The sequence below is a fragment of the Microchirus variegatus genome (assembly GCF_963457635.1).
Source record: "Microchirus variegatus genome assembly, chromosome: 3".
NCBI lineage: Eukaryota > Metazoa > Chordata > Actinopteri > Pleuronectiformes > Soleidae > Microchirus > Microchirus variegatus.
The window spans coordinates 31,014,731-31,033,907 of NC_139804.1; the positions used below are offsets into that span (position 1 = coordinate 31,014,731).

Sequence of the window (19,177 nt, forward strand, 5' to 3'; positions counted from 1 at the left end):
GGAATTTTGTAGAGCTGACCTTGGAAAAGTCAAAGTACTGTGCAGTTCTTAATCACTTTTTAATTATATCTTTTTATCTGGTTCAATTTTGCTTACAGTGTCATTTGATCTGAATTTATTGTGACTTTATATTGTCATGAATATTACACAAGGAGCGGTGACTGTAAATCAGAGGTGGAAAGTAACGAAATACATTTTCTCAAGTTACTGTATTGAATACTTTTTTTTGTGAATTTTGTATTTTTTAAGTACAATTTAAAATCAGGATTTTGTATTTTACTTGTGTAAATATTGACTTAAGTATTGTACTTAGTTACTTTATAAATCCTATCCATTACTGAGTAAAAATTAAAAAATTCAGCACAATGAAGACCTACAGAGGGAAATTATACAGCAGCGCGTGAACAAAGAGGGCGTGCATCAAAAGTGACGTAATATCCTGTGAGCTCCAAAATAGTTGGATTTCTGACCCCTTATCAAAAGTAACTTTTACTTAAAGGTACAATATGTAGTATTTATGGGTTTATATAACCCAAAATCCACTTTTTTATACATATTATGTGCTCCTGCATTGTCTAGTCGCTGTATAATAGTTTTTGTTTCATTTTCGTAGTGTTTCAAAAAGTCATGTTAAATAACATGACCGCGGACCGCGGTTGCATAGCCACTGTTAGCAGCGAGACGCCATGTTTCTCCCGGAGCCTGTAAGGACAAACGCGAGAGAACAAATCAAGCGTCTCTTTACTTGTAGCAGAAGTCCCGCCTCCTCTCTCTCCGCTTCGTCTGCTACGGCCGCGGTAGCTCGCCCTCTCCCTCGCCTCACGAACCTCATCTGCTGACACGGAGAAAGACGACGAGGACGACATTTGACCAGCTGAGGATACCGTAGCGCTCAGGGAAGGGAGGGGGTGAGCAGAGCAGCAGGTCTTTGTTGTAAATTTCAGCCTCTCCTCTAGATGGCACTATAAACTACTTATTTCCCCTTTAAAGTACATTTCAAATTAGCTACTTTTAACTTCTACTTGAGTACATTTTCAGATGACTACTTTTACTTCTACTTGAGTAATATTTCATCAAAGTATTGGTACTTTTACTTGAGTACAATATTTAAGTACTTTTTCCACGTCCCATGTCCAGAATACTTTCTCACAAGTCCAGCAACATTTCTTAAAGAGCAAGCATGTACGCGATAAAGCCAAAGACAATAAGCAGACGTGGACGGGAAACTGCAAAGAAACTGCCGGTTAATCATTTGAATTGGAGATGTTCAGTTTGCTGAATATCCACCGAGGACATACTGTATACGAGAGGTTGGCTTGGAAGATTAATCCTTGTGGTTAGGCAAAAAGCTTTTTATATATTTTAAACTCCCGGATTAATGTCATCCATGCTTCTTTTTTTATATATTATTGCATTACACGGCTTCATGTCAGCTGTTTTCACAGCTGTATTTCTCAGAGCCTCAGATTACTGAAATGCATTGAATCTAAAAGTGAAATCTAGTCAACGATGAGTGATTTTGGAGCTACAGGGAAGCAACAAACCAGGACATGTATAGGACATATAGATTTTTTTTTTTTTAAAGTAGTCCCATTCATTTATCAACAGATATGATTGCGTGCTTGTTGGACTTGCGTGATTTTCTTGACAAGCCAACTTAAAAGTTGGCAGGTGTGTTGGTGAGGATCCATATAAGTGCGGTTTCAACTATGACGTTTCCTGGATGAGAGGTTGTCAGAGGTCAAACCGATCATATCGTATGGGGAGCAGGGAGAATGCAGTTCTGATTTAAATTCTATCAATAAAATGTGGTCTTTTGTGAAAGGAAAATATTCCACATCCACACTCAGATTAACACTTACATCAGAGAACGCTCGAGTGTCCTCCAAAGGACAACAGCTCTACTGGACAACTGGTTGCCACCTATGTTCACTGTGAGATGCCTTTTAAAATAACGTATAAAAACAATAATGACAGTGAATAAAATACGTCTTACTCAAAATCAGCCACCTTTAAAAATTGCAAATCTCCAACGGGGAGCCTTCGTCGTCTTTTGAATTCTCAGAATGATCCACAATTTGGCATTTGTTAATCAAAAACGTTTGAAAGGAGAAACTATTCGTGTGATTAATGTCTTTGAACTCATATCAAATCCCTCCATTGTTTCTAAATTCCTCTGTTGGTAAGTGCCGTTTTCTCCCACAGTTTGAGAAGACTCTGGAAAATGTGGTCCCTGTTAGACACATCGTCACTCTTTCAAATAAGAAATCACTCTCACCTGGACTAAATTCCTTCGTGGCTACAATCCCATCACTCTTTTCATCATTCATCTTGCAGATGATGCATCTGAGCTGATCCATCACACAAGTGTACTGTGCATGTATACACTTAATAGAGTCCATGAGTTGAAGTGTAGCGCCCTCACCTGTTCAACAAATGTAATATGTTTTGGGAGGTATTTATTCAAGTCTACACTTCTTACCTTAATGTTTATGAATCTTGTTTGGTTGTGCATAAACTTGCATATACTTGCACAACCAAACAAATTTAATGTAACATCTTAGGCTATTTTATATGTCATATCTATCTGATATTTCATATATTGTTGTTATTGTGTTGTTTTATTTCTAAAGCAGTGCTCTGAATGACTGAGGTGTAATCATAGTGTCGTTTGTACAGTGCAGCTTCTGTTGCTCTGAACACAAATCCCACTTGTCACATAAAGGGTTCCCACATCCATCTGAGACCCACATGTTTATCCTGGGATACCAGCTGAGGATAATAAAGGCCAGTATTTTTGGCCGTGAACGTGAAAGGGAAGGGGAATACAAGATGGCAGTGAGACCAGATGTATGCATATTCTTGGTTGAACAGTTTGGAAACATAGTAAGAGATTTGGTCATGTGAAGAGGAGGGATGATAATCCATCCATTATCAACTGCTTTATCCTCCACCAGAGCGTCGCGGGGGGGTGCTGTGCCTTTCTCAGCTGACATTGGGCAATAGGCGGGGTACACCCTGGACAGTTCGCCAGTCCATCACAGGGCTTCATATAGAGACAAACAACCATTCACTCACACTCTCACACCTACGGTCAATTTAGAGTCACAAATTCACCTAATCTCCATATCACATGTTTTTGGACTGTGGGAGGAAGCCGGAGAACCCAGAGAAAACCTACGCACACACGGGGAGAACATGCAAACTCCTTGCAGAAAGGCCCTTGTTCCGAAGTTGTTCCAAACAGGGCTCGTACCCAGAAACCCGGGTCTTCTTGCTTGCAAAGGCAAGAGTGCTAACCACTACACCAACCGTGGGTCCCACGTGCAGAGGAGGGACGATGATGATATCGGACAAAAGATGTTGCAGATGGAGCTGCTGCGCAGAAGGAAAAGAGGCAGACCACAGAGAGGGTTCATGGGTGTTGTCAAGGAGGAACATGATGAGGACAGTTGGTGTAACAGAAGAGGACGCAAGGGAGAGGACAAGATGGAGGCAGATGCTGCGACCCCTAAAGGGAGAAGCCAAAAGAAACACAATCAGAATACTTTATTAATTACCACAGGGAAAATGGGTTCATTACATTTGCACAAATAAGACTTAGGAGGAACGATTAAGAAAACACAATTATCACCAGATAAAATCCATCACTTAACATGAACTACATATATGACATAAGTTTGTGCTTATTAAGTGATGCGTCCTCTAAGTTCTATGACAATAAATATGGCTGAATAATAAATCAAATGAAACAGACTTTTAAAAAAATGTGATTACACCTGCTATCTTAGCAAGCATCCTCCTGTCAGACACGTCTCCAAAGAGTCCAGTTCCACCCTTACAGTGTCACCCACCCTTCGGATCAGTTTACTGAGCGTTTGAGCTATACCCTCAACCTGCTGCCCCAGCATGCAACAGCAAGGAGGACTCATAAAACACCCTGAAGATGCTTGTGCAGATGTTGAAGGACTGCAACCTCCTCTGACCCTTCATCAGAAACCTTCTGAAGGTGCCAAGACTCTTGTCTGATAGCTGAAGTCTGACTTGACTCTCACAGGCTTGTCCAGTTAATGACATTGTCCTGAACTCCTTCACTCTTATAAAAGTGCTAAGTAGAACCATATAAGGTTCTTCGGCTTGTCCTCATAGGAGAACCCTTTTTGGTTCCAGGTAGAACCACCAAGAACCCTTTTAAAACCCTTTATTCAGGAAAGGGATTTTAAAGGGTTCTCTGGATGAGTGTTACCAAGAACCCTTGAAAAACAAATGGTTCCAGGCAGAACCGCAGCCCTTGCAGAAGAACAATTTTGGAACCCTTATTCCTAAGAGTGTAGTTGTGGCTGGTATAGGCAAACTGGAGGAGGCCCAGGATCCCACCAGGGGTTAGAGCTGCTGCTCCAGGACCTGCTGATCTCAAGGGTCCTCATGATGTGGGAGGTCAGTTCCACTCGCCTGTAGTCCTTGGAGTCCACAGGAAAAGACGTATTTGGCACAGATGCAAGGTATGGGAGGTCTTCCTCATCTCAGGGACCTTCTGGAGGAAATTCACAGCTTGATAGCACATTCTTTGAGCTCCTTACCCTGAATGAAGTCTCATCAGCTGTAGATATTTCCAGGTGTTCACAGCAGAGGTGACAGTCAGGGAGGTGGTGTTGTCTCGCTTTGTGATGGTGGGAGATTATGAGTGGAAGATGGCTTTGATTGGAGGGTGATAACAGATGAGGCAGGGGCTGGAAGATCTGGATAAAATCTATCAAAAAACAGATTCATCTCATTCAGTCCGCACGCCTGTGATTCCTCCGCTACCAGATGGTCTGAAACCAGTGATGGTTTTCAGACCCCTGGTTTTCCTGCATGTTGTTTTGCTGAGGTTTGGTCTGCAGCTTCCTCATATACACCTTTGTAGCCTCTGTGACCTTTGTCTTCAGTTCCCATCTGTCTGGTCTTCCTTATTTCTGTCTCGAAAATGTTTTGGATATGATGTGCCGCAGACATACTCTGATGTCTGATTCAGGGCTGCTATCCACTGGAAGAGACACTACCTTATCCCTGCCTGCAGACATCTTCACATGTCATTGCAGGGAAACCACACATGTAATTAATAACTGTAATAAAAGCTATGTGCTCTAGCTCCAGGGTCCTTTCACAGTACTGGCTCCTTGGCATGACTCTATGATTCATTTAAATTAAACAGAGCCATCATTATTTTTTATTAGTTAGGCCTGGAGTTTCTTCATTTTGACAAGTTAAAACCATCTGTATAAAAACAATGACACCAACTTGAATGTGTGTGTTTTTTTTTCTTCCTCACTGATGCTGCCCTTGGTATGTACTACTTTCATGTGAGAGAATAATCCAATACCTTTAATGTACAACCTATTATTGTCTGTTACAGTTTGTAATTATTCATGCACTTTGAAAACAGATTTTAAAAAATTACCATACTTTTATTTTGAACATTTAAAGGTGCATTATGTAATAAATCTAAAGCAAGTGGCCATAAAATCCTCCTAATATGTCACAGAGACTCAGGAATAATGTTCATATAACAAACTGAACTCACCAACAACAACAGTACAGCCAAAATATTTTGCAGACTGCAAATTATGTTTATGTTTTGAAATCACATTTTTTTGCATGTGGCTCCACCTACCACCGTCTACCATTCATTGCAGTCAGTAGAGTCTCAGCTGCCGAGCAACCATGGGTTGCCAGTTACGTCGGAAAACGAAACCTAAAATACCTTAGTATTTTTAATTTGAATGTAGTAACTGTTTTTGGCCACATTCTTTCATATGACACCTTTAATTTATAAGATGACACAACAGGTTTTTGTGTTGTTGTTGTTTCTAAACAAGAAATATGAGCAATTTCTCTGACTGTATGATTTTATTGTGTTTTAAAAGCAGACGTAGTAGTGGCTTCTTATTATTATAATAATATACTTCATTCATTGTCCCAAAAAGAATAAAGAAAAAAATTCTCAATATCCTCCTGCTGTGAGCGCTGCGGGGCTGCAGCTCCACCTGGTGGTCAGAGGTGGCTACTGCGTGAGCTCTGTGTACATGAGCCGGGTTGAAGATGGCGACTGGAGGAGTCCTTCAGAGAGTCAGCGGAGGTTTGGCCCGGGCTACAGGCAGCAGGGCCCGCGGCTGCGGACAGCTCGTCCTCTGGAGCAGGTCAGTGCAGTGTCCGCTGCTTTGTCTCTGAGCCGTTTTACGCTTGTGTGAGTGTTAAATGTGTTTTTTTTATCAGTGTTTATGTGGAGCGGCTGCAGTGAGGCTGGGAGGGGGTAAGCTAGCCCGGTGACTGTTAGCCACTGTGGCCTTCAGCTCTAAGTTGATTCAGAAGCTGCAGCGCGACATTGTTTTATTCTGGTTCGATTCAACGTGGACGTTACGTGTGTTTTTTCGCGTGTGAAAGCGGGAAGAACAACATATTCCTGTCATCTCTCGTTCCCGAGCATCTCGACTGCTCAAGGTCAATGATTATCTATCTGTTGACTTGTAGCCTCCTCCCTCTAATCAATACGAGAACTCTGTGTAAACCTGCGCTCCTGCGCTGATTATGCATCACTTTAAGTGTTTGCACCAAATGTGTTGGCATTGACATGCCAAAGTCGAATTGTGTTGTCGTTAAATCATGCCTTCCAGCTTGTTTACACAGCTGTGTAGCATGTTAATCCCATGCATAGACATGTGTGTGCACATATAATCTGGATTGAAGGATTGGGATGAGATCATGAGGACATTTGTGATGAAATTCATCTTTTTTCCCCCCCTCTTGCTTACTTCTCTTTCTTGTCTTTCCTTTTTATTATTACCCTGTTTTTCTTCTTCTTCTTCTCTGGTAGTTTGCAGCAGTCCTCATGTTGCACTACTGCCTTCCTCTGCTTTGGTGTTCAACAACAGTTGGCACCTGTAATGTATTACTGCCTCCTTCTTTTCCTTTCCTCACCTCTTTTTTCTCCTTCTTTGGTGTTTTTATGGCAGTGGGCATCAGTTATGTTGCACTACAGCCTCCCCCTCCTCTTTTCTTTCTTCCTCTCCTTTTGGATGGGTTGTTTTACAGCAGTTGGTATCCATAATGTCACCTCGACCTTTCCCTTTTCTTTCCCTTAAGGGCATTTCATTTGTTTGAAGGGCGTTTGAGGTTCCAATGACAAAGATGGGGGAGAATAATAAAGACTTCTGTCAACACCTTACAAACTATTTTGTTTCATGGGTTAAACATTTGCTTTTGACTTATTCATTGTGACGTGTGTGTGATGTGTGCCCGTGTATTACTAATGTTGTAAATCTGCTTACACAGTCACATTACGAGGACTTGTCTTCCTTGTGTGAACAAAGAGCAAGTCCCCATAATGTAAATGACTATATTTTAAGGTGAAAAAATATTTTACGGTTAGGTTGAGGGTCAGGGTTAGGATTAGGCCGGTGGTAATTATGGTTAAGGTTAGAGTAAGTCTCCAGGAAATGAATGTAAGTCAATGTCAATGTCCCCTGAAGTCATATTAACCACGTGTGTGTGTGTGTGTGTTAGGAGGGGGTTTGCGACATCGAATAGCAGAAACAGAGAGGACAGCTGGTTCAAGTCTCTGTTTGTGAGGAAAGTCGATCCACGCAAAGACGCACACGCCAACCTGCTGACCAAAAATGAGGAAAGTAATCTCTACAAGATTCAGTGTAAGTTGCACGTTTGCACACTTGCACCATAATAATAATAATAATAATGATATTAAGGGGTTGTTTTTAAATGTACACTTGTGTTTTTTCAGTTCATAATGTGAAGCCAGAGTGCCTGGATGCGTATAACAAGTTGTGGTAAGTCACAAAGTGTACTACAGCAGAAGTTGTCGTCTTTGACCGTTGTACTACGAGACACTGTAAGTCAAGTGAAGTGAAGTGTGCAGCTGAGTAAAAATAGTCTTGAGTAGTCTATTCCTGTGAGGTGCTCAGTCCTCCACAGACCAACACTGCTCATACCTGAGATGCTTGGAGGCCGTCGCGGTAGTGTGGCGACTAAATTAAGGCTTGTAACAGTAGACCGGAGGACATGTGACCAGGAAACATGTGATGGGTTGTTTGAGAATGAGACTCAAAGGCAGACACGTGATTAAATGAACAATGTAAGCCAGTGTTTGCTTAAGTAAAATGAGTTTCTCATTCATCACAGTGAGGATGTTCTGCCCTCCATCCATGCTGATAAGTACTACCCATGTGAGCTGGTGGGAACCTGGAATACCTGGTATGGAGAACAGGACCAAGCTGGTAGGATTATTATTATTAATGTCAACACACAGACATCTGGTGCACAACACTAGGGGCCAATTCCAATTCCTATCTTAACCCTCAATCTTAACCCTCAAGCTCAACCCTTAATCTTAACTGGCCCCCAAAACCAAGTGTTGAGGGTTATTTTGTCACTTAGAAATGGGACACCCCTTAAATGCAGATACGTCTTCAGACTGTGGGGGGCAGAATAACGCGAAAGCTGCGTCCAGTCTGTCAACTCCAAAAAAGAAGAAGAAGAAGAACACATTTACGTCACGATTATTTATTACGATCCGTTTGTCAGTCAAGTTATTAGTTTGTCAGTTAGTTATAAGATGATGCTCATACAAATACCACAACCACGGACATATTCAGCTGACAGTTACCACACACCACGACTTATTGAAAAGTAAACGATCGCTTGTCCGCACCGGCCAGCTATTGACAAAAGATCGTAAAATAAAAAATAAATGTTACGCAACAATGACGTCAGTAATCCATAAAATGGGCCTAAACTAAGATAATACAATGGTTTTCATCATTTTTATATCTCTATTAACAAAGAAAATACTTCATTTGTAGCGTACTCGTTTCACTGCTTTCGGCGCCATCTTTGTTTTGTCAAAAGCCCTTGCTCCCAAGGGTGGTCTCAGAAAATCTCAACTTTGAGGGCGATGCAGCCCTTAAACTTGCCCCTCAACTTAATTTTTCTGAGAATCGGGACAGCACTTGCACTAGCGGGAGCGTGCATTTTTGAGATTGAGGGTTAAGCAAGGAATTGGAATTCCTAGGGCTTTGAAAATGACTCGTGAAGACTATTTTCATAATCTAATTTTTTTTTTTGTTTAAACAAAAGCAAGTTCTGCATTTCAGCTTCAGAAATATGAATATGTCTTGTTTTCTTTGTTCCTCTATGACATTCAACTTAATATCTTTCACTTTTGTACAACACAAGACACATGGATGTCGACATTTTGAGTTAGCAAATTAATCAATAGTTCAGTGTCGAATTATGGGCTTGATAATGTTCAAATAAACAATGATAGCATAACCTGTTCAGACTTGAGTACAATTCTTGTGAATTTTCTCTTGTCTCACCAGATATTGATCTTCAGTTTTCTCGATGTGGGATTACTTTCACAAAGACAAATACAGAAAAACAAAATCTTTATTTAATGACCGTAAACATTAATGCATTTGCCTCATTTTCTCCTCAGTTCATCTGTGGCGTTACAGAGGTGGATACCCTGCTCTGACAGAGGTGATGAACAAGCTCAGACAGAACAAGGTAAAAAAACTCAAGCATCTCGTTTGTATATCGCGATATTGTAACGCATTAGTTGTGCGATCGCCATCGTTTTCTCTCGAGTAAAGCTTATCGATCGATCGGCAGGAGTTCACAGAGTACAGGAAGGCGCGAGGCGAGATGCTCTTGTCCCGCAGGAACCAGCTTCTCCTGGAGTTCAGCTTCTGGAACGAGCCTGTGCCCCGAGAAGGTCCTAACATCTATGAACTCCGGTCCTACCAGCTCAGGGTAAGAAGAACCACAGCCAGGGTTGATCTGTTGGTGATGATGATGATGATGATAGTGTGACTTAGTAAACATAATCATAATCGGCTCTTTTGGCCAAAAATGGAGTAATGGAGTAAATAAACTAGGATCACGGGTGACGCATTACATTGCTGAGCTGTAACAACAAGGAATGGTAATAATTCTGTCATCTTATTTGTTATGCAGTTGTCACCTTGGTTATTGTGCGGTAAGGAGATAATATTACAGTAATACCATGTATTTGTGCAGTATTATAGAGTAAAACTATAGTTTACCATCAGTGTAATAACTACACATTGTCCCACACATTACCAATCTATTGCCTTTTACAGATTACATAGAAATAATGTGGTATTACCAATATATTACTTCCCTATTAGCAATGACTACATACTCTCCTGTCCTTCTATATCTCTTGGTGCTGGTTCATTTATTGCATTAACTTCTGAACAGCTGCTCCTGCGCCACAAGGGGCTTCAAGGATAAAGGTCACATGCACAGCAGTTGTTTCCATGATCACATTGTCCCGCTTAAATTGAATATCTCCCGGTCACATGCTGCACATTACTTAACTTTGTGTGACCTAGAATGGCTTCACATTCACAGAAATCTCCTGACCTTTTGTCTGTCGTAGGGTTGAGGCTGTATGGACAACAAAAACATATCCCTTAGGTCTAGACAGAGGAAGAACGTGTGATAAACATCTGTAATCTGAAAAGCCCAGATTCTTATTTATGTTTTATTGTAATAAAAAAAAAAAAATGTGTTTTTTGTCTTTCAGCCAGGAACCATGATCGAGTGGGGTAATTACTGGTAAGAGTCTGGATTCACTTGATTCACTGGACTGTAATTACAAATCATTCCCATCCACGCTGTCATTAATTAGAGCGACTGCACAGAGAATCCTTGTTTTCTCCGACTGATGTCGTGCTCCTGAACAAAGATTCAGTCAAAGTGTGCAGTGACGTAGGCCGTGTGTAATGAACCTGTAACAGCATGGATCTGACACGGCCAACAGGTCAACATTATTATCAGCTTGTGCAACACAGTTGATGATCATTGATTCAATCAAAGACATGAGGCTTTGTATAGATTTGTGGGGGGTTTTCTATTTTTTTTTCCACTTGTAATTTAATCCAACCAATTATACACCACATGTTTTAACAAAAACCTCCAGACAAAAATCACCTTTTTAAAGCAGTTTCTTTGCGTTTACATTAACGCCTGCAGTCATGCATTCCCGTGTAAATCTGTGGCTTGAGGCCTTTAAAGGCGCCATGTGTAAGAATGTGGCCAAAACGGTTACTACACTCGAAATGCAAAATACCGAGGTCTTTTAGGTTTCTTTTTCTCCGCATTGTAGCTCAGACGTAACTGGCAACCCGTGGTTGCTCGGCAGCTGAGACTCTACTGGCTGCAATGATTGGTAGATGGCGGTAGGTGGCGCCACATGCCGAAACATGATTTCAAAACATAAACATGATTTGCAGTCTGCAAAATATTTTTTTAATGCGAATACTTTGGCTGAACTGTTGTTGTTGGTGAGTTCAGTTTGTTATATGAACATTATTCCTGAGTCTCTGTGACATATTAGGAGTTGCTTTAGATTTATTACATAATGCACCTTTAACTTCTTCAGGTTACAACAAGGTTTCTGTGGGGACATTTACACTACCATTCAAAAGTTTGGGGTCACCTATACAATTTTTGTTGTGTTTTCCATTAAAAGCCTTTTATTCATCAAACGAGTTGCAAAATGAATAGAAAATATAATCAAGACATTAACCGTATAGTATCCAATAACCTTGTAACGCGATTAGCAAACACAATGTACCATTAGAACACTGGAAATGGGCCTCTATACACCTATGTACATATTCCATTAAAAACCAGACGTTTGCAGCTAGAATATTCGTTAACCACATTAACAATGTATAAAATGTGTATTTCTGATTCATTTAATGTTATATTCATTGAAAAAATAAGGAATTTTTTTAAGTGACCCCCAAGTCTTAACCGTGTTAAGACACAACAGACAGTTGTGTAGATTAATTTTGACGATGTCAAATATCTCATGGTCTGGTTTTTGTTTTCTGCAGGGCCAGAGCTATAGGATACCGCCAACACGACAGCGAAGCCGTGGGAGGGTTTTTCTCACAGATCGGCAACCTCTATATGGTTCATCACCTCTGGGGTACAGCAGCACCAACTTTATACAGAACTTGACTAGATATTTTAGCCCCCATCAACTATGCAGCAGTGTTGTAATTGTGTGTTCACCTTGTCGATCTCAGCTTACAAAGACCTTCAGTCCAGAGAAGACACGAGGAATAAAGCCTGGCAGCAGGAAGGTTGGGACGAGGTGGTGTATTATACAGGTGAGTGTACTTTGTCTTCAAGATGATAAATATCTCTCCTGGGTTTGTCACACCATAGGAAAATGTATCACTGACCACCTTGACGAATTTGGGGCAAATTTGTTTGAACATATTAGGTTTCAAATCACGTTAAAGTCCATAACATTCTTTACTGGGGGACCCAAACACACACACTTTAGTGGGGACCAAAAACAGCCGTGGGCAGCACTTATCTGTAGTTGGGGAGCAATGGCCCAATCCCTTGGCCCTTCCCAGAATTGAACCAAGTCCAATTCCTTTCCTCTTGGGCTGCCGTGTGTCTTTAGCCTCACAGCAGGAGTCCAGCTCTTGGTGTCTATGGTATCAATCTGTAGGAATCTGAAATGAAGCTGCAGAGCTTTTCTGTGTGTTTTTGTTTCGACATATGACACATTTTCTGGACAAAAACATCTCAGATGGCTTGCGAACCAAAGGCAGTAGTGTGGGAGCTGCTGCAGTTACGCAAGTGAATGGGTAAACTGTTGGCTAAAGGAGGGTTTGTTTGAGGAGGAGTTATGTTCACTGTGGCTCTGGTGCATAGTCGAGGCCTTATTTTTAGAGACGCCTAAAATCCTGAATAGAATAATACTGCAAAGAAACTGTTTTCTTTACATATATAACGTGACTAGGAAGTTACATTTGAAGTTACAGTATATAGGAATTTCCTATAGATTCTACTGATCCTGATAGGTATCAAATACGATGAGCTTTAAAGTAATTTTGTGTTTCATGTTTCCTCAGTTCCACTCATTCAGCATATGGACTCCAGGATCATGATCCCGACAAAGGCCTCCCCACTGAAGTGAAAAGCAGAGCCATGAAATACAAGTGGCACCCTCTCAAATGTTAAAATCCAGTGCTGCAGGACAACATCCACTCACTTTTCTTCTCTTTACTTCCGGGTGACAGCAATGTTTACCATGTGTTTTCACATTTAAAATAGCCCAAGCCACTTACTGCCCATGAACAGGCACACTTTCGTTCATGTTCTGGAGCAGAGCGAGTCAATTTAAAACCTCCCGATGGTTCTAACATCCACCGTCTTGTGCCACTTTCAAAACTGGTCCACAAAGAGAGCTCATCTCTCATTTCAGAACCAACCAAAGTTACTTGAAGACGAGCGACTGCATGATGTGCAAGACCAGATATTTCTGCTGAAGTTTACTGCACAGTGCAGTGGCTATTTATTTATTAAATGTAAATTAGAAATAGCTACACTATCCCTGGGTTTGACCTTGCTCAGTGAAGTGACAGAAAGTCTCTGTATAATTCATGAAACTGTATCTCTGTGGCAGGTTTGATGTAATAAAGTGTAAACATTAGAATGTTATAATTACAGTATATTATTCAGCACATCAAACATCATTTGGGGGCAAATCAGTCCTTTTCATTTTGTTTTTTCTGGATGTTCCTCTTTTCCCTGTCACAGTAATATCGATATCACGTGGTGCCATGTTTGTAACTATGGCCTCTACCTTCTTTTTTCTTGTGATGACAGAATGCTGTTTTTAAAAAAAACCTATGATTTCAGTTATAATAAATTCTGAAAACAAATAAACTCTAATATCAAAGCTTTTTATTGACTTGATTGAAGTGTGTATCTCATTTATATATATTTATATATACATATATTTTATATATAGACATACACATGTGTATGTTTCTACATATACATTTATATATATATATGTATATATATATTATATGCCTGTATATACATACACATAAATATATACATATATGTACATATTTATTTATATATAGACATAAAGATATGTACGTATATACATATATATTTATATATAGAAATACATACATATATATACATACATACACATATATACACACATTAAAAAAACATATATGTATATATACGTATCTATGTGCTTAATATGAACGGAGTGGAGGGAAGGACAGTATCACAAACACAGCAGGTTTTTAACAGCAACAGTTTGTTTAATGTTCATGTCCTCTGTCAGTTACTTGAGGCTTTGACATGCTATATGACAGCTCTTAGCATTCATACAGAATTAAAACATTTCTAGTGTTCTCATTGCAAAATGCAGACCATAATATCCAGGCGTTGTATCTGCATTACGAAAAAGGCTTTGATGCAAAATGTGCAAAAAAAAAACAACAACAAAAACTGATATCCTTTCTCATAACCACCCACAGTGACTGGGTTTGGTTATTTCTGTATCCTCTAATATAGAAAAATCAGTAAGGCAATACCACTATGTAAAATTAGTCTTCATCGTCCATTATAAAAATCTAATAAGAGTCTAAGGAAAGTTGGGCACTGTATAAAAACCATCATTTATGAGAATTAGGGCTGAACGATATGGTCAAATTGAAATGTTGAAACGTCAGTCTAACACAATAAATGTCAAATAATTAAAGGTTTGTGAGTTTTTTTGTAATTTTAAATCATGGACAAAAACAACAAACACTGATTAAATAGTGAAACATTTCACTGTGAGTGTGTGCCGCTATGTATTAACATATCGATATATATTGAATCTCTGTTACATTGCAATTGAAGAAAACTCGATCGCAATATACAGTACATTGTTATTGAATTATTGCCCAGCCCTAGTGACAGTACAGTTCCGCCATCTTTAGATCTTCTCCAGTTCTTTCATCAGCTCCCCAAAGCTCGTCACATACCAGGAACTCCTCTCCTTCACCTGCTGCCTGGTCACGTTCCCGCCAAATCCAATAAAAGCACTCTGAGGGGACGGGGAAAAACGCATAACGATGTGGTCACACTGCGATGTTACGATGTGATTGACCACGTTTTCAAACACCTGATTTTTGCGGCAGGAAACACTTACAGCGGGAGGACAGGCCTCTAGATCCGTGGCTCCGTCTCCGATCATCACCACGGTCTTGAAGCCGAACTGTTCCTTCAGCACGCTGATGACCTTTCCTTTGCCGCCGCTCTCGGCTGTGGGTTGACTCTCATCGAAACCAGCGTACTCTCCTGGAAAACACATGTGGGGGGTATTTTTAAACAGGAGGACATATCAGGTTCATTCAACCGATCTGTCGACCTGCACGTTTCATTATGACAATATTGTTTTCTTGTAGGTGACGCAGACACTATGGAGTCATCTAATCTGCCCTCACAACACTTATCTACCTGTATGTAGCCTGCCAATAAAAGCTTTTACAAAGTCACTCTAATGACTATTGTCAACACCCTGGAGTTCGATGACGACTGTAGCCGACTTTTCACGCCTTGGAGCAGTCCAAATACTGCCGTAAGAACACAATGCACACTTTTCACAGAGGTTAAAGCTCTATCTACATGGAAAAGGGTCAAAACACAAGCCTTTCTCTTTGTCCTTCTGGAAAACAAAGGTCTTCATGCACACAAAACAACTCTAAACACTTGTAGTACATACGTCAGGCCTGTACGTGGCACTGTAACGCTGCTACACTCAAACCAGAGACTTTGAGCATGCACATACAGCATCTGCATTGTGTACAAAACTTTTTGTTCTTTTAAATCTAGCTTTATTTAATATGACAATGGCGATGGAAATAGGTGACAGTGAATGCAAGGGGAAAAGAGAGATGGGATTGTGACATCTATAGCTTAAAGTAGCTTATTAGTCAACACAAAAATGCAAGGGTGGCATTTTGAGATTTTCCCACTTTGGGACCAATTTTCAATAAAATAGCATTCAGGGCTCCCAAAATGCTGTTTCTGTGTTGACGGTCCCTAAATTCCCTGGTTTTCACCACTAACTTTCAGAACTAAAGCTTCTTAGATGAGATGTGAAACATCTTCAAGAAAACAACAGGTCAAATTGCTTTTTCAGTCAAACTGAGTTCTTTTGTCACCCCCTGGTGGCTATCATTATATTCTTACTTCCAGGTTGTCCTCATTTGGCAATCAGACTACATCCACTTTTTTACAGGGTCAAAACTTCCAGATAATAATCAATAAATAAAGTTGTGTGGGGGGAAAAACAAACAAACAAACTGAGTAGAGATTAGAAAAGTTTTCATTGATAACTACGACCAGAATGTATGATCAGCCTACAGTGATCGTTAGAATGGAAGTCTATGGAGGAAATGAGCCGACATGTCACTTGATTTACAACATCAGTATACATTTCCTGAGGGTTCATGTCTCAGTCTCTTGTCAGTAACTGAAGAAAACAGGTTTTTTCGGAAACTAATTACATGTCATGCATTTATTTTAACAACAATCCACTCTTTATAAAAACAGAGAAAAAACAGAAATGTACCATTGAAGTAGAACTTGAGCCGGTTTGCGTACACGTGATCCAGGGGAATGTTTAGCTGGGTGGCCACGTGTTCAACAATGCAGCGGAATCCACCGGAGATGAGAAAAACCTTAATGTTGCGCTGGTGCAGACGGTCCACAAGCTCCCTGCACAGAGTCAAACATCACAGTTATGCAATGAACTGTTTCAATGATGTCATGTCATTGGACCAGTGGAGTTATAGTGCAGTTTTACATCGCTTGACTGTAGCTGAGCACGTATACATGTGTGAGTAATTAGGGACCAGCAGGAAAAATGTTTAATGGTTAAAACATGGGCAACACAGTGATGGGGGTTGTATGTGCAAAGTAATATTTCTGTATTCACACACTCACCTAATGCCTGGAGTCAGCTGTGGTGGGTGGTCCGTGATCAGTTTGTTCACTTGTTCTCGAGAACACTTGATGATGGAGAGACGCTCAGTCAGCGCCGTTTTAAACGACACGGAACCGCCCATGGCGTTACGAGTCCTGAAATGTGACGGCGACATGTGAGACAAACCTAGTAATATCAAATATGGTCATTGAAAAGACAAAGGGGCAGATACACGATCTTACATCTCGGTGACTGCGTCGCCCACGCCGCAGAATTTGGCCAGTTCATCGATGCCTTCCTCTTTGATGACCGTGCTGTCCACATCGAAACAAACGGCGTCTGCTCTCCTGAAGAGTTCTTTTGTTTGCGAAAGTGTTGACATTGTGCTGAGGAAGGGGGAGGAAAAGTGTACAATCATCATCATCGTCCAATCACAACAGCAGCAGATTTTCAACACTTCTTTCTCCTCTTTTTTAAAGAAACGATCTTTACTCATTTCAAGTATATAAAGTAAGTAAACACATGGACTAATTTTTCATAATTACTGGGGACATAGAGGAACATTAAAACACAGTCTTTTCACAAGTAGTTTGATATGAATACATATTGTGATATATTGACAATCGATCCTTGCATTAAGTCGGAGAAACCATTCAATTGTGAAAAACAAAACAAAAGAACAGAACACGTTTTCTTTGTTTTTTACCTCATAGTGTGTTTGTGCCATAAGTGTTATCAGGGTTAAGAAAATAAGATACTAAGGCTAAGAAAACTATGAAAATAATGGGGGAAATGTACACACCGGTGTTGCCCAAACCTCAAAATGATGACCCACAAATATCTCGTTTTAACCACACACCAAAGAAATGTTGGGCAAAAACAAACAAGACAATACTGAATGAGATATCAGAAAAATCATAAACCCTTACTTTTTGAAATAATCTTAACAACTCATGACATGATATTGCTGTTAATAAATAGTTTCTCTGGGCTCCACACAAAAAGCTGCAACTTCCATTAGTTTCTTTCTCAAGTTTCTGAACAAAACCTTAAAAGCTTCTTCTTTTTTTAAGGATCAGCTCTTTCACTTTGTTAAATCAATGCAGAAATCAATGAAAAGAGGCAACGTCGAATGTCACATGAGTGCAAATCGGATTCATTATCAGAGTCCCGTGCTGAATATGCAGTTCTGAGGTGTTTGCAGCTGCACTAATACACAGGATTCTCTCTCTAAAAAAAACAATCCTGCATGTGATAGTCTTCATTCCAGTGCAACAGCCTTAAAATACAAATGTATGGATGTGATTCATCTTGTGAAAAACATAGATCACACAACAAAAACCGTTACATAAAGCAGGCTGCAGAGAGAAAGCCATACAAAAGAGTAGGATGGACATCCACTGCCTGAGTTGCATCACCCCAGCACAGCTACACAATACAATGAACCGATGCCGGTAAAGGCGAAATGAAGCCGTATCCTGTAAAACACACCGGTCTGTGTAGCACAGCATGACGACGGTTATTTAATGTGACACCGGCTCTTTGTGTTAAATAAGCATTAAACGGGTATGTTGCCGGTTCACTGCGCTCTGCTTCGCCCGGTTTGAGAGCTTCCACACCGTCTCTGTTTCTATTCGACTGTCAACAGTGGTTAACTACGCTGCACGGACAGGTTCATAAGCTGAAAAGGGGAATATTTTTGAATTAAACTTACCGGTGAGGGCAGCGTCGGAGCGGTAACGACATACAAACAGCGACTGCAGCATGAGCTAAACTCATCGACGAGGAGGAGGAGGAAGGCAAGCGACGTCCGGCTGCTGCTGAGCGAAGAGGGAGACGGTGAAGAATAAGCACCGCCCACTACACTCTGACCCGAGGCTCCATGACAACAACACCGGGCAACCTCACGTTCATTTATCCTGTGTAATAAACGCAGTTTTTCCCTCAAACTGTTCAAGTGAGGAGACGCTTTTCGCGACTCCTCAAGGCCGTTTTACACAGCAGCCATTTTAAGTCGTTATCAAAGGAAACCGACTGTGTTCGAGTTCGCAGTGAGGACAATCACAAAGTGCGAATACGAGTGTTCTGTAATCTCGTTGGTTGCAAAAAATAACAATAACATAAGTAAAGTCATACACAATACAAGTCACAAACAAGTCCTACGTCATTCTGGCAAGAATTAAGCAAGTCAAGTTAAGTTTCCACATTTAATTATGGTTTTAAAAAGAACTGCTCCAGTTTTATCTGTAACAGAAACACTGTGTTGCTCGCTTCATGGTCTCACGCAACTGAGTTACAGCTGAAATACATTTAATTAATATTAATAAAATGAAAATAAATAAA

The 19,177-nt window shown here is 40.4% G+C and overlaps 2 protein-coding genes across 2 annotated transcripts; one reads left to right on the forward strand and one right to left on the reverse strand.

Moving 5' to 3' along the window:
* Positions 1–6,070: 6,070 nt before the first annotated feature.
* LOC310925392 (protein NipSnap homolog 2-like) lies at positions 6,071–13,796 on the forward strand. Its single transcript, XM_083887340.1, has 10 exons — positions 6,071–6,179; positions 7,543–7,685; positions 7,778–7,823; positions 8,176–8,270; positions 9,491–9,561; positions 9,667–9,807; positions 10,607–10,638; positions 11,925–12,019; positions 12,120–12,203; positions 12,963–13,796. The coding sequence occupies exons 1-10, from the start codon at positions 6,082–6,084 to the stop codon at positions 13,025–13,027; spliced, it is 870 nt and encodes a 289-aa protein (XP_083743466.1). The 5' UTR covers positions 6,071–6,081; the 3' UTR covers positions 13,028–13,796.
* Positions 13,797–14,156: 360 nt separating this feature from the next.
* psph (phosphoserine phosphatase) lies at positions 14,157–18,651 on the reverse strand. The gene is made up of 6 exons (XM_083886503.1): positions 18,549–18,651; positions 17,077–17,220; positions 16,855–16,989; positions 16,481–16,626; positions 15,056–15,204; positions 14,157–14,950 (listed from the first exon to the last, which is right to left on the reverse strand). The coding sequence occupies exons 1-6, from the start codon at positions 18,611–18,613 to the stop codon at positions 14,840–14,842; spliced, it is 750 nt and encodes a 249-aa protein (XP_083742629.1). The 5' UTR covers positions 18,614–18,651; the 3' UTR covers positions 14,157–14,839.
* Positions 18,652–19,177: the final 526 nt, after the last annotated feature.

Coding starts and splice junctions, on each gene's coding strand:
- psph (XM_083886503.1), bottom strand. CDS start 18,613: ATGAGTTTAGCTCATGCTGCAGTCGCTGTTTGTATGTCGTTACCGCTC. Junction 15,205..16,480: donor GCTCAAGTTCTACTTCAATG/GTACATTTCTGT, acceptor TGTGTTTTCCAG/GAGAGTACGCTGGTTTCGAT. Junction 14,951..15,055: donor TAGAGGCCTGTCCTCCCGCT/GTAAGTGTTTCC, acceptor CCGTCCCCTCAG/AGTGCTTTTATTGGATTTGG.
- LOC310925392 (XM_083887340.1), top strand. CDS start 6,082: ATGGCGACTGGAGGAGTCCTTCAGAGAGTCAGCGGAGGTTTGGCCCGG. Junction 7,686..7,777: donor TAATCTCTACAAGATTCAGT/GTAAGTTGCACG, acceptor GTGTTTTTTCAG/TTCATAATGTGAAGCCAGAG. Junction 12,020..12,119: donor TATGGTTCATCACCTCTGGG/GTACAGCAGCAC, acceptor TGTCGATCTCAG/CTTACAAAGACCTTCAGTCC.